The sequence below is a fragment of the Erpetoichthys calabaricus genome, chromosome 5 (assembly GCF_900747795.2).
Source record: "Erpetoichthys calabaricus chromosome 5, fErpCal1.3, whole genome shotgun sequence".
In the NCBI taxonomy this organism is placed as follows: Eukaryota; Metazoa; Chordata; class Cladistia; order Polypteriformes; family Polypteridae; genus Erpetoichthys; species Erpetoichthys calabaricus.
In genome coordinates, this window is record NC_041398.2 from 5,522,646 (window position 1) to 5,538,040 (window position 15,395).

At 40.4% G+C, this 15,395-nt stretch overlaps 3 protein-coding genes across 4 annotated transcripts in view; all 3 read left to right on the forward strand.

Moving 5' to 3' along the window:
* The window catches only part of LOC114651544 (tripartite motif-containing protein 16-like), a 737,769-nt gene that overhangs the window by 710,324 nt on the left and 12,050 nt on the right, over positions 1-15,395 (forward strand). The window lies entirely within an intron of this gene.
* LOC114652530 (zinc finger protein 664-like) overlaps positions 1-15,395 on the forward strand; it is a 366,114-nt gene that overhangs the window by 140,973 nt on the left and 209,746 nt on the right. The gene's annotated exons all lie outside the window — the stretch shown is intronic.
* Positions 1-15,395, forward strand: part of LOC114652512 (tripartite motif-containing protein 16-like) — a 979,029-nt gene that overhangs the window by 11,551 nt on the left and 952,083 nt on the right. The window contains exons 3-5 of the mRNA XM_051927928.1: positions 3,285-3,518; positions 4,164-4,323; positions 14,596-14,661. Of these exons, the coding sequence (XP_051783888.1) occupies positions 3,285-3,518; positions 4,164-4,323; positions 14,596-14,661 (460 nt within the window). The remainder of the gene's footprint in view (positions 1-3,284; positions 3,519-4,163; positions 4,324-14,595; positions 14,662-15,395) is intronic.

The window sequence follows — 15,395 nt, forward strand, 5'->3', positions numbered from 1 at the left end:
CTTTTCTGATCACCTTATAGAATTCCTGCACATTAGTGAAACATGAAATCCTTGTCTATGCCCACGCTGACTGCTCACTGGCACTCCTATTCTTGATCTTTATCACTCAAATAATTTCCTAATAATTTCTTACATTAATTTATTTGTGATTCACATTAAACTTACATTAGTGCCCCTCCAGTTGAAATATAAGCCATTCCAACTTTTTCCAACATAAAAATTATCAGATGTGCATTAGGACTTCTAATTTTCCTAATCTCATGAAAACTGCTGTGGCACAGGTAGGAGTCCTGAGATGACCAGTTTGTCAGTTCTGATCCTCTACTTTGTACCCAACTCTTTAAATTTGTCCTGCAGAACTGGCAGTCTGACCCACCTATTTCAGTTGTTCAGTGACAATTGTACATGCTTCATAATGACATCTGGATCCTCTGCTACTCTGGCCATGAGCCTATCCAGCTGTCCACAGAGGTTTACTACCTGAGTACCCAGAAAGCAACACATCATACAGAAACTCGCTGTGTTTGGAGGAAGATATCAAAGATATCAGAGTGACTGTCCAGCTCTGCAAGGCCCTGAAAACAGCTGAACACCACCAGCTTTGGGGTTGATGATCCTGGACAGTGTGCACCTCATACCCTACACTTACAGCCGACTGTGACCCACCTGAACACTAAATCTCACAAGTGTGAGCCGTCATTGCAATGGCAGTTATTAGTAATAATGAAAAGTTAAATGAAGGAAATAAAAATACATCAACCTGGCTCAACAAATTTGAGGTTTATAATGGAAATCAGACGTGTGAAGGTTGATGAGCAAAGAGTTCATGAAATTAAATGAAATCAGAAACCCCCTGACCAGCATCTAGACACTCGTGTTTAATGTCTTGATCTCATTAGTTTGACATGTCCAGGTTGCTGAAAAAAATCTGTTTTATTGTTGTGAAGACAGGAACAATTGTCATCATTTTTAAACAAAAGCTATCAGTTCAGCACTCAAAACACACAGCAAGCAAACTGTGATGCTGATGTCATCCTGCATGAGCTCCCTTCTTCAGATTAAAAGAACAGATAGAAAATGAGCACAAGGCCAGGATAGTGAACGATTTTAAATGTTCCCTGAATCAACCATATGGCGACAGACACATTAAACAGCAAGCCTGTAAACTTGTAGTTGACGTGGCAGTAGACAACCAACTTTTATACACCGGCAAATATGTATATGTACAGTGGGGCAAAAAAGTATTTAGTCAGCCACCAATTGTGCAAGTTCTCCCACTTAAAAAGATGAGAGAGGCCTGTAATTTTCATCATAGGTATACCTCAACTATGACAGATAAAATGAGAAAAAAAATCCAGAAAATCACATTGTCTGATTTTTGAAGAATTTATTTGCAAATTATGGTGGAAAAAAAGTATTTGGTCAATAACAAAAGTTCATCTCAATACTTTGTTATATACCCTTTGTTGGCAATGACAGAGGTCAAACGTTTTCTGTAAGTCTTCACAAGGTTTTCACACACTGTTGCTGGTATTTTGGCCCATTCCTCCATGCAGATCTCCTCTAGAGCAATGATGTTTTGGGGCTGTCGCTGGGCAACATGGACTTTCAACTCCCTCCAAAGATTTTCTATGGGGTTGAGATATGGAGACTGGCTAGGCCACTCCAGGACCTTGTAATGCTTCTTAAGAAGTCACTCCTTCGTTACCCGGGCGGAGTGTTTGGGATCATTGTCATGCTGAAAGACCCAGCCACGTTTCATCTTCAATGCCCTTGCTGATGGAAGCAGGTTTTCACTCAAAATCTGACGATACATGGCCCCATTCATTCTTTCCTTTACATGGATCAGTCGTCCTGGTCCCTTTGCAGAAAAACAGCCCCAAAGCATGATGTTTCCACCCCCATGCTTTACAGTAGGTATGGTGTTCTTTGGATGCAACTCAACATTCTTTCTCCTCCAAACACGACGAGTAGAGTTTTTACTAAAAAGTTCTATTTTGGTTTCATTCCTCTTCTGGATCATCCAAATGCTCTCTAGCAAACTTCAGACGGGCCTGCACATGTACTGGCTTAAGCAGGGGGATATGTCTGGCACTGCAGGATTTGAGTCCCTGGTGGCGTAGTGTGTTACTGATGGTAGCCTTTGTTACTTTGATCCCAGCTCTCTGCAGGTCATTCACTAGGTCCCCCCGTGTGGTTCTGGGATTTTTGCTCACCATTCTTGTGATCATTTTGAACCTACGGGGTGAGATCTTGCGTGGAGCCCCAGATCGAGGGAGATTATCAGTGGTCTTGTATGTCTTCCATTTTCTAATAATTGCTCCCACAGTTGATTTCTTCACACCAAGCTGCTTACCTATTGCAGATTCAGTCTTCCCAGCCTGGTGCAGGTCTACAATTTTGTTTCTGGTGTCCTTTGACAGCTCTTTGGTCTTGGCCATAGTGGAGTTTGGAGTGTGACTGTTTGAGGTTGTGGACAGGTGTCTTTTATATTGATAACGAGTTCAAACAGGTGCCATTAATACAGGTAACGAGTGGAGGACAGAGGAGCCTCTTACAGAAGAAGTTACAGGTCTGTGAGAGCCAGAAATCTTGCATGTTTGTAGGTGACCAAATACTTATTTTCCACCCTAATTTGCAAATAAATTCTTTAAAAATCAGACAATGTGATTTTCTGGATTTTTTTTCTCATTTTGTCTCTCATAGTTGAGGTATACCTACGATGAAAATTACAGGCCTCTCTCATCTTTTTAAGTGGGAGAACTTGCACAATTGGTGGCTGACTAAATACTTTTTTGCCCCACTGTATATATATATATATATATATATATACATTTCACACAATAAAACTACAACAAACCAGATTTTCCCCCTTACCCATTCTTCTTCTTCTTCTTCCCGCCATCCTTCCCCCCCCACCACCATTTTTTCCAGGTCCACTCTCAATCCCAACATGAGCAAGAGAAGCTCTGTTTAAAAGCAGGTCTATGTAACACTACAAGAGTCCTCACAGGACAATAGAGCTGTCCTGCCAATGACTCTCATAGATATTACAGAGCTGGATATTAACAGTGCACATTCCATACAGTCCTGCAGATGCCTTGAGAAGATGCTGCTACCCGGCATACCAAGAGAAAATATTGCCTGAGAGACTAGGAGACAGACTGCAACTGTTCTTCTCCTAATTCAAAATCTCGTTTACAATGTCAAAATACCAACAAAGGTGTCTTATGCTTATTTTAACTAGATGACTCAATTCAATATTTTTTCTCCCATCCAACCAGATCTCCGTGAAACAAAAGATGGAGGAACATGACAAGAGCTTTACTGATCTGATACGGTGCATTGAGGGAGCCCATAAGAAACTGACTGAGAAGATCAGAGAACAAGAAAAGAGAAATGTGGAGAAGGCTGAAGGAGTCATGGAGCAACTGGCGAGGGAGATCAAGGAGCTGAAGAGAAAAGACGCTGAGCTGAAGGAGCTTTCAGAGACCAAGGACCATCTCCACTTCCTGCAGGTGAGAGCAACACTTCACAGGGAGTCTGATCAGACCGGGGTGTGTGGGACCTGAGAAACTTTAGAGTCAAATTCAAAGGTATAAGTCTTTGGATTTCATTTAAATTCCACTTTTCCCCACGGGGACATATACACTCTATCTATCTATCTATCTATCTATCTATCTATCTATCTATCTATCTATCTATCTATCTATCTATCTATCTATCTATCTATCTATCTATCTATCTATCTATCTATCTATCTATCTATCTATCTATCTATCTATCTATCTATCTATCTATCTATCTATCTATCTATCTATCTATCTAATTAACTTAATCTCAAGCCCAATGCCTTGTTTTGTCCGCTAAGTCATTTCTGCCCCTGCCTGTCCATTGCCCCCTCAGTCCACTTATCTGAAGTCTGATGACTCACCTCTTATGGACTTCTGAGTGAAAAGCTTTTTGAATGTCAAGGCTGATGACATCTAATGGTCCATTATAATGAAACATTCTCCTATAAATAAATAGTAAATGCATGAAAAGCAATCTCTCTATCTAAACCCAAACTTTCTGTCCACCACACTGATGCTTAGTTAAGAGGAGGTCCTTCTTATTAATATTACTTTTTATTTCTCCTTGTTTTCTCTTCTCTCCTGGCACAGACTTTCTCATCTTGCTGTGTCCTTCCTGCTGATGGAGACTCGTTCAGCTTCACTGTCACTGCTGACTTTTCTTCTGAGGACCTGCTAAAGGAGCTGTCAGGTCTGAAAAAGAGTCTGCAGAATATCAGCCAGTGGGACATCCTGACATGGACTCCAGCAGGTACTGTGACTCTTCATGTTTTGTTAAACTCCATTAGGAGGACCAGGGTGACAATATCAGGGACAGTGAGATACCTGAAAAAGGCCTGCTCTTTTAAATGTATCTCTAAGCCTTTACTGTGACAGTGACTAGCTGAGTGATATCACACTCTCATATTAAACAGAGTTCTTGAATGTTTAAGGTAAATATTTGATTTCTTATTAGCTTAGTGAAACACCCATTTTTAAACAGCGTTAATGATACAATGGTACGTCTATCTGTGTTGATCATGTTGTACATTTATGAACCTCTGTGCACCGGACATGCTAGTCCTTCCATTCCTCTTTGTGCTTCTCGTTTCTTCTGTTCTTTGGTCATTGCTGCCCCCTGGTGGACACTGGATAAGATTATGTCCTTGCACAGATGTCAGAGTCAGATGGTTTATTGCTTTATGCTAGGGTTGCCAGATTAGAAAATTAGAAAAACGGGACACTCTTAAAATCTCTCTCTATATTACTATATATATAAATTTATACATGCCCCCTACACACCCAGACCAATATATTATATAAAAGTAGAGACCTAATTTAAAAACATAAAGCAAGGATTGTAATGAGTTATGAGGAGGAAAACAAAAGTAAAATCATTTGAAAATTATTTAATACGAGCTAAAAAAAAATTCTGTAAAAGTGAAATCATTTGAAAATATTTATTTAATACAGGCAACAGAGAAATATTATTATTATTATTATCTAATACAGGCAGTTAGAAAAAAAGGGGTAAAGTGGCAAGTAGTAACAACAAACTTTGTTGACCCTGTATGTTGCAATGCTGATAGAGAAATGAACAGCAGCACGGCTGGAGAACAAAACAGCAAGAATGTCACTGTCCTCAGCCAACCATAGCAACTGGACAAGTTGCAAACAGGCAGCAAATATGAGTTTCCTCGTTACATTTGGTTTATTTTCATCAAGAGAATCTGAGAAAAGAAAGTATAATTACTTATAAAGTACCGTAAGAAGGTAATAAAACTATTTTTTATTACAAAATTTGAAAATTAACAAAATATGAGACATTTTGGTGTCCCTGAAAGATCACTACGGGACAGGGGACAAAATAATCAAATATGGGACACGTCCCATATATACAGTAAGGGACGTCTAGAAACCCTACTTTATGCATTTAGAGATATATTTCAGTGGAAAAGATGAGCAAATTAGAGGAGTGCATTAGAACCCTGACCACTTCAGGACCACCTAAACACTCAACTGAGTGCACATAACAAGTTTACAGCTGAAACACATTAACAGACTTTACAAATTATAAACTATATAATGTTTACATATCATGATAATGTGTGTTTAAACAAATCTGTGAGCTAAAGCAGTTCTGCACTGATGAACATAAATGGAACCTAACAATGTCTGTCCATGAACAGAACTGCTGAGCTGTGGCCAACTGACAACACAGGAGAGGACAACAGAAAGTGAGGTGATGAGGGTTAACAGGTCAGACGTGTGTGCGCCCAACTGCACCGACACTCTTTACTACCTGGAAGAAAGTCTGAGATCCAATGGTGGATTGGACCGGGCTGGCTGAACTCGGTCAGTTTCGTATCTGAAACTGAATGTTCCCTGAATCAACCATAGGGCGACAGACACATTAACCAGTGACCCTGTAAACTGAAGCTCTGAGATGTTGGTGTCTAAAGCAGAGGTCAAGTCCATAATCGAAACCCTCACATGTGTCTGTGACTGATCAAGGTGTTGGTAAAGAAAACTCAGACTCAGAGTCACTGCATCATCAACACACTGGTGGGCTCTGTGTGCAGACTTGATCCACATGTCTTGTTGTTTTATTTTAACTGCATTACATTTGCAATTAGTGTTTAAGAATTTAACTTTATAAAATTACATCTTAACTAGAGCTGTCAGCATTAATGTGTTAACACTTGAGCTTAATTTAAAAGTCTTGATCTGTTAATACTAGGGGGCTCCGCCCCCTGCTCGCTTCGCTCGCCAACCCCTGGTGTTGGGAATGACAAAGAGCGTGATGTATGAATGAGATATAGAATAGTGTGAAGGTGTAGATGATGCAAATAGAAAGCAAACAATAAAGTGTGTGGCACAGTGTAAAGGTTTATTGGAAAATTTCTTTGTACACGCCGTTTAAGTGTAAAAGGTAAATCCAGCTCAGAACTTGTAAGGTCAATGAAGATGGTTATTGTTGTGATCAGAGTCAAGTTTGTCAGAGCTTAGAAAGAGTTGTGTCTCTCCAGGAAGTAATGGAATGACTTGGGTATTTATGTTTTCCACATTAATATTTTTTGGACATAATATAGTGCGTTGTGTTAAAAGGGGCATTTGGTCTAATGAGATTGCTGTTCCAAATCTGTCTGTAACTAAGTCGTCGCAGATAAAGGCTTGAGGAATTGTAATAATATGTGGGTGAAGTCCATCTGTATTGGTGAGTGTACCATCTCTCAGTTGTAATAAGCAATTGTTATGATCTGGTTCTGGACATCGTATCTTTTTTACTAACTATATCTTTTGAAAGCAATGCCAATTGTCTGCGTATTTTAAGGTGCACTGAACAATAGGTGAGTGCATGGCATCTGGAAGAATAGCTAATCACTGTCTAAAATCTCCTCCTCATAAAAGTACCTTTCCTCCAAATCGAATATTATTATTCATAAACGTTTGTAGAAGTTTATGAACGATGTTGAGTAAGTGACTTCATGCCATTGTACATTCATCAATAAACAACATTTTTTCAAGACGGATGTCACGTGCAGTGCCACTGTTATTGTTCATAGTGGATACCGATTTGTAGGATCTAATGCAGTTGATAAAGATTTCACTTTCAGGTACATCGCTAGTTAGAAGGTTCTGTAGATATTCAGTATATGAATGTAAAGGAGGCAGTCTAATTTGACCCTTTTGACAACAACGTGTAAACGTATTACTTGTATTGCCAGTTGTTTCTTCAGGGAAGTGAACTGAATGACAATGATTGCAAATGACATTCATTAATCCGAATGAATTTTCCTGGTGTATGTTTTGATTGTGCCGTTTGAGAGGCGCGTTGTTGCATGTGTAGTATTTGGGACGTGTTGTTTTGGAGCTGTAATCGATTTGCCTGTGCTGTGTGAGAAGCCCGTTGTAGCCTTCGCTGCCGTTAACATGTTTTGCTTGTGGTGTTTGAGTGCCGCGTTGTTGCATGTCGAATATTTGTGACGCGCTATTTTTGATTTTTAATTGATTCGCCTCCGCTTTGCGCAAAGTCTGTTTCACTCTATGTCGTGCATTGTTTGTATCGTGCCTTGTCTGTTTTTGTATGTCGGTCAGTTGAGCTTTCTGCTTTTGGAGTCTTGCTTGCTTGTTTTCTGGCCGGTCATATGCGCGTTGCTTTGCTCCCTTTTTTGTATGTCTGAGACGCGAGCTCTTTCTTTTGAAATCGTGCTTGTTTCGATGCAGCACTTTGAGACGCGCGCTGTATGCGTCTACGTTCAATGTGTCTGTTCATTTGGGCACGTCTCTGTAACGGGGTTACTTGAGCTTTGCGTTTTTTGATCCGAGACATTTTTTCTCACGTATTTTCTGAAGCGCATTTTGTATGCGCCGCCGTGTATTGTTTTTGTTTCATTCGTGTTCGTGTGTTTGGTCCCGTTATTCGATCCGAATCGTTTTGTACCCGTGACCGTGTATGCATGACTTGTTTGTTCCTCAGCGTGCGAAATATGTATAAGTATTAAGGAAGATCGCACTCACTGTTAATATGGAGCCTTTTCTCCAGTTGAACGGTTAATAGTGCTTTATTTTAATGAGATCCACCTATGCTGCCTAGTGTGAAGGTTTTGAGATGACGTATGTTTAATATGGACGTTTCCTTTAAATATGTGGCTTTGGGTGTCACTTCTTATTGATTTGGGGGGGGGGGGGGGGATTGTTGTTGCGCGAGCGTCTTCTTTCTTTTTGTGTTCCTGTGTCTTGTTTGAATCCCCCTCTTTGTGTGTGTCCCGTCCCTTGCTTGTAGGGTCTGTGGGGCGCTTTTGTGTTGTTCTTTTGTTCTTCCATGGGCTTGTTGAATCCCCCTCTTGGTGTGTGTCCCGTCCCGTGCCTGTAGGGTGTGGGGGGGGGGTGTGGTCGTGCCTTGCCGTTGTGCGCTCGTCTGTTCTTTTTTTTTGGTGTGTTTAGTTTCGTGTGCAATGTGTTTCGTGCTTTGCCCGTGTTTGACCACGTTTTTATGTGCCTTTTCCTTTTTTCGGTGCTTGTTGCGACTCATTTCTGTGACTCCTTTTTGTATGTGCTCACTCCTTTTTTCTGTGGTCTTGTCCGCCTCTCGCGGCCCCGCATCTGCCTTTGTCGCCCTCTTTTGTCCGCCTTTCTCCGACTCTCGTGGACTGTTTTTGCGCCTGCGCCTCTCGCGGACCCTCATCCGCCTGTCTCGCCCTCTTTTGTCCGCCTTTCTCCTCATCCGCCTCTCTCGCCCTCTTTTGTCCGCCTTTCTCGGCTCCTCAGCCGACTCTCGCGGACTCTTTTTGCGCCTGTGCAGTACGTCTTTTTGCAGCTACGGCCCATTGCCGGATGTGCCTGCGTCCATCATCCGGTTTAGCATTCTCGGTTAGTAATATAGATATATCGCGAGATTCCAGAATTTACCATCTCATTCCTTCTCTGGTCAGCCCTTTGTCATCTGAACTGCACTGATCTTCTCTCCTGCTCTCATCTCATCTCATGCAGTTTGCTGCAATGTCCTGAACTGAACTTTACCTTTTAGCATTTTTTCACTTAAGAAACATAGCAAAAGTTAGACCTCTTATATCATTGAAAGATGCTGAAAAATTAGTTCACACTTTTGTTTTCAGTTGACTAGATTACTGTAATGCACTCCTCTCAGGAAAACTCAAAAAAGACATAAATTTTTTGCAACTAGTGCAGAATGCAGCTGCTAGAATCCTAACTAGGAAAAGAAAATAAGAGCACATCTCTCCAGTTTTGATGTCACTACACTGGTTACCTGTGTCATTCAGGATTGACTTTATAATTCTGCTTATGGTTTATAAAGTCTTAAATAATCTCGCCCCATCTTATATATCGGAATGTCTGACACCTTATATTCCAAATCGTAACCTCAGATCCTCAAATGAGTGTCTCCTTAGAATTCCAAGAACAAAACTTAAAAGAAGTGGTGAGGCGGCCTTCTGCTGTTATTCACCTAAGATCTGGAATAGCCTGCCAGTAGGAATTCGCCAGGCTAATACAGTGGAGCACTTTAAAAAACTGCTGAAAACACCTTACTGTAACATGGCCTTCTCATAACTTCACTGCAATTTAATCCTGATACTCTGTAAATCCAATTCATTATAATAACTATTCATAGTGACTCTAAAATCCGTACTATTTCATTTATGTTAGGTAGAATTCCCAGAGGGGACTGGGCGGTCTCGTGGCCTGGAACCCCTACAGATTTTATTTTTTTCTCCAGCCGTCTGGGGTGTTTTTTTGTTTTTTCTGTCCACCCTGGCCATCGGACCTTACTCTTATTCTATGTTAACTAATGTTGTCTTATTTTAATTTCTAAGTTTGTCTTTTATTTTTATTTTCTTCATTATGTAAAGCACTTTGAGCTACTTTTTTTGTATGAGAATGTGCTATATAAATAAATAAATGTTGTTGTTGTTATATGCTATCCATATTACTAACCGAGAATGTTAAACCGGATGGACGCAGGGACATCCGGCCATGGGCCGTAGCCGCAAAAGACGTACTGCGCAGGCGCCCCAAGAAATGAGGCGCCGCGACCACAGAAAAAAGGAGTCAGCACAGAAAAACGGAGTCAAACGCCGGCGACGCACACAGCGCCGCATGAAACCCATTGCACACGAAACTAGCACACAAAAAAAATAAGCCGCTCGCGCCCCACAAATCCCACACCCACCTCCATGCACCCCCCCCCCCCCCCCAAGCAACGGATGGGACACACACAAAGAGGAGGATTCAATAAGCCCCTGGCACACAAAAAAAAAGAAGCCGCACCCCCCCCCCCCCCCCCCCCCTACAAGCAACGGACGGGACACATACAAAGAGGAGGATTCAATAAGTCCCTGGCACACAAAAAAAAAAGAAGAAGCCGCTCGCGCCCCACCAATCCCACCACCCCCTCCAAGCAACACCCCCCCCCCCCTCCTCAGACGCCGGCAAAGCACACAGCGCCGCACGAATCCCATTGCACACGAAACGGGACGCACACAAAGAGGAGGATTCAACAAGCTCCTAGCACACCAAAAAAAAGAAGCCGTGACCGCCACACAAAGCCCATTAGACACGAAACGGGACAGACTACGGACATGGCACACGACACATTCACAAAGACGACGATTCAGACCCACAAACACACTAACATCAATAAGAAGTGACACCCACAGCCCCATTTCTGAAGGAACCGTCCGTATTAAACATACGTCATCTCAACACCTTCACACTATGCAGCATAGGTGGATCTCCTTACACTGAGCACTATTAACCATTCAACTGCAGAAAAGGCTCCATATTAACAGTGAGTGCGATCCTCCTTATTACTTATCCATATTTCTCACGCTGAAGAACAAACAAGTCATGAATACACGATCACAGGTACAAAACGATACGGCTCTGATAACGGGACCAAACACACGAACCCGCATGAAAAAACAAAATACACGGCGGCACATACAACGCGCTTCTGAACCTCCGGAATAAAAAATGTCTCGGCTCCAAAAACGCAAAGCTCAACTAACACATTAACAGAAACCAGCGCATATGGACAGACACAATGAACGTACATGCATACAGCACGCGTCTCAAAGCGCTGCATCGAAACAGGCACAGATTCAAAACGAAACACCTCCCGTCTCAGACATACGTAAATGGCAGCGAAGGGCCAAAATAAATAAACGCAGACGTCTACACCGCGCATCTGAAATGCCGAAAAATAAGCAGGCAAGGCTCCAAAAAGAGAAAGCTCAACTGACCTACATACAAAAACGAGCAAGGCTCAATACAAACAATGCACGCAGTAGACTACAGCGGGCTTCTCACACAGCACAGGCAAATCGATTACAGCTCCAAAACAACACGTCCCAAATACTGGACATACAACGACGCGCCTCTCAAATGGCACAAGCAAAACATACACGTCATGGACATCAACGACAGACACCTGCTAAACGCTTGCGTTAGCTGACAACGCGTTCAATAATGAGTCCACTATTCAGGAAAATTCATTGGGATTAATGAATGTCATTTGCAATCATTATCATTCACTTAACTTCCCTAAAGAAACAACTGACAATACAAGTAATGAATTTACACGTTGTTGTCAAAAGGGTCAAATTAGACTGCCTCCTTTACATTCATATCCTGAATATCTACAGAACCTTCTAACTGACGATGTACCTGAAAGTGAAAACTTTATGAACTGCATTAGATCCTACAAATCGCTATCCACTATGAACATGAACAGTGGCACTGCACATGACATCCGTCTTGCAAAACTGTTAATTATTGATGAATGTGCAATGGCATCCAGTCACTTACTCAACACCATTCATAAACTTCTACAAACATTGATGAATAATAATATTCCCTTTGGAGGAAAGGTACTTTTATTAGGAGGAGATTTTAGACAGTGCTTATCTATTGTTCCACATGCCATGCGCTCAGCTATTGTTCAGTGCACCTTAAAATACGCAGACAATTAACATTGCTTTCAAAAGATACACTTAGTACAAAATATGCGATGTCCAGATCCAGATCATAACAATTGGTTATTACATCTGGGAGATGGTACACTCACCAATACAGATAGACCTCACCCAGATATTAGTACAATTCCTCAAGCCTTTATCTGCGACAACTTAGTTACAGAGATATTTGGAACAGCAATCTCATTAGACCAAATGCCCCTTTCAACACAACACACTATATTATGTCCAAACAATATTAATGTAGATAACATAAATACCCAAGTCATTGCATTACTTCCTGGAGAGACACAAGTCTTTCTAAGCTCTGACAAAGTTGACTCTGATCACGACGATGACCATCTTCATTGACCTTACAAGTTCTGACCTGAAATTACCTTTTACACTTAAACGGCGTGTACAAAGAAATTTTCCAATAAACCTTTACACTGTGCCACACACTTTATTGTTTGCTTTCTATTTGCATCATCTACACCTTCACACTATTCTATATCTCATTCATACATCACGCTCTTTGTCATTTCCCAACACCAGGGGTTGGCGAGTGAAGCGAGCAGGGGGCGGAGCCCCCTAGTATACAAATGTTTTATCCCATACACATCATGGTCAGGAGCATTGCACTTCTCGATTCATATGGGATTAAGTCATTCATGTAACAATGGAAGAGACACCTGTGATACTTCTCGACAGAAACTTTCATTTTAAAACTAACACTTCAGACATCTCTCTGTGTAAAAACAAAGTATTATTGAAGTATGAGAGGCCAAACAGGCCATAAATCATATATTTCTGTGTGTAATCTATTGGTTTACGTGTGAACACTATTGGTTTATGAATATTTACTATCGGTTTGCGTGCATATTTTATTGGTTTGTGTGCATACAATACTGGTTTCATTCATATGAACTATATTGGTTTGTGTCAGTATATTATTGGTTTGTGCGTGAGCTATATCCGTTTGTACATGCATATCACTGATTTGCATATGAACTATATTAATTTGCGTGTGTATATCACTGGTTCCAGCACGTTTTGTTTTTCCTCATAATTTATTTCATAAAATAGTAACAAAATATTAACAAATACAAACAAGCAAAACTATTGGATTACAACCTGACAATAGAATCAGGATGTTGTGTCTCAGGTTGTTTGTTATTTCATTTCAAAATCAGTCTTTGATGCTCCTGTTTGATGCTGCATTGTGCAGCTGCCTTTTTTTCTTTTTCTTATTGTGCCCAAAAAGAGATCTACTGTAGAATCTGAAAATGTGAACAAACTTGTGTGCCTTAGCAACTGGTTAAGATGGTTAAATAATAATGACAGTGACCTTGAGCAACATTATAGACATGTCCAAAATACTGTTGGTTGTTTATCATAATTTTGACAATAAATTGAATTTCTGAAATCCTCTGAGAATTATTTCCAGTACATCATGATATTGACATTATTATATTTATAGTTGATCTGTTGATGTAGTTCATAGGATATAATAATAAACTTTAGATTACGTGTCCATAATTATGCTGTACATACCTGTGGTATAGTGGGTCAGTGGCTACAACAAAATATGGCCAGGTTTTAATATCATAAAGCAGTCTCAATCTTCGTGAGTGTGATTGCACAGCCGTGTGGAGTTAATGAGGTAATTGGGGTGAGTCGCATCTGCACGTGTGAGTGCAGTCGTTCTCAATTGCTTCATTAGCTTCCTGCGGCGTGTGATTAAGGCGCTGTGCCCATGGAGACGTGTGTATATATATGGGCTAGCACAAGGGTTGAGATAAAAGATGTAAAGGAACTAAACGAACAGAAGGGGGTTAAAGGACAGAAAGGGCAGTCAGAGAGAGACTGATGCAGAGTATCACCTGTAACACCTGTGTTTGGTGAGCTGGGGAGACAGAAGGTGGTGGGCTGCGATCGGGTGAAGAGAGACTGCATTTGATCCTCTATTTTAACAGATTCATTTATCATGGATTATATCTCCACGTTTCAATGATTTTATGGATTTTTTTTTAACACTGCACAATGAACACTTTTGGTTTGACTTTTCTTTTGGATTGTTTGTTTTTTTTTTTAATAAAAGCACCTGAACATTTCACACCATCCCTTGGCATTAATGAGATTTGTCCTCATTTGTCAGCTCATCTCAGTTATAACTATCAACGGTGTTGGTTCAGCAGACTGCCATGTAGGAAGAGGGAGCCTGTAGGGGACTGACATTATCACAATACCATTGAATTTACCTGTATAATTACAGAGTAACTGGGTGTTATTACCTTGTACTTACTGTGTAATCCAGTACATCACTATAATTAAGTACTAAATTGTAATTGTTATTCCTTAATTTTTCTAAGGAGGTATACATTTAAATTGCGGAATGACAATTAGAGTTTAGATAGATAGGTAATTATTTTGTGAAACATGCACCATAATGAGTGATTAATCACAAATAATTTAATCAACAAAGTTCAATGAAATTTAATAAAAATATTATTCTACTGACAGCCCTAATCTTAACATTTTCCATTTTTCTCCTTTCTTTGTATTTTCAGGTCTTGAAGCTCCAATCTTCACCCTACGGCCTCCTGAACCTCAGAGCAGACACGAGTTTTTACAATGTGAGTCTGTCAGTTCATTGAATTTATCATCATTTCACTTTTAATATCTCAGGCCAGCCTTATGATATGAAAGTGTAGCCAGCAGAAAGCATTATGTGAGTGTGGTGTGACTGATGATCTGAAAGTGACAGGTGTCCTGTGAATAGTGCATTATGGGATATTGAGATTCAGGACAGGGAAGCACCAAAGCAGTCTGTTAGACTTGAGTCTCTTAAGTGTCAAGAGAACTCATGGAAAATAAAAATGAAATCCTGCCAACTATGCCATATCCACCTCTAACAATAGTCTGACCTCCACTGTCCTTTGTCCTTTTTCTATTGTCTCATTGTTTTCTTTCCACTTCCTGCTGTTTTCACTTTTTGTATTCCAGTGTCTCCTTTCTGATGCTTTTCTACTTCAGTCATTCTCTAATAATATTGATAATAATAATCCATTTAAACAGTACATGGCAATCAATGATAGCAGCTCAGTGTGTTTAACATAAAAACACAATGTCCACCACCATAAACATAAATATAAACAGTATATAGATATACAGACACAGCCAAAAGCATTGGATTAAAAAAGAATCACAAATTCTTGAAATAAGCTGGATCTGACGAAATTATTCGACATCCTCCATTCTTTTCTCCATAGAGCAGAAACTTTGTTATTTATTCATGACTAAACACATTGTAGGAATTAAACCTAAAGAAGATGACCTGGAAAATTTTGTGGAAGCCATTAGATGTTAA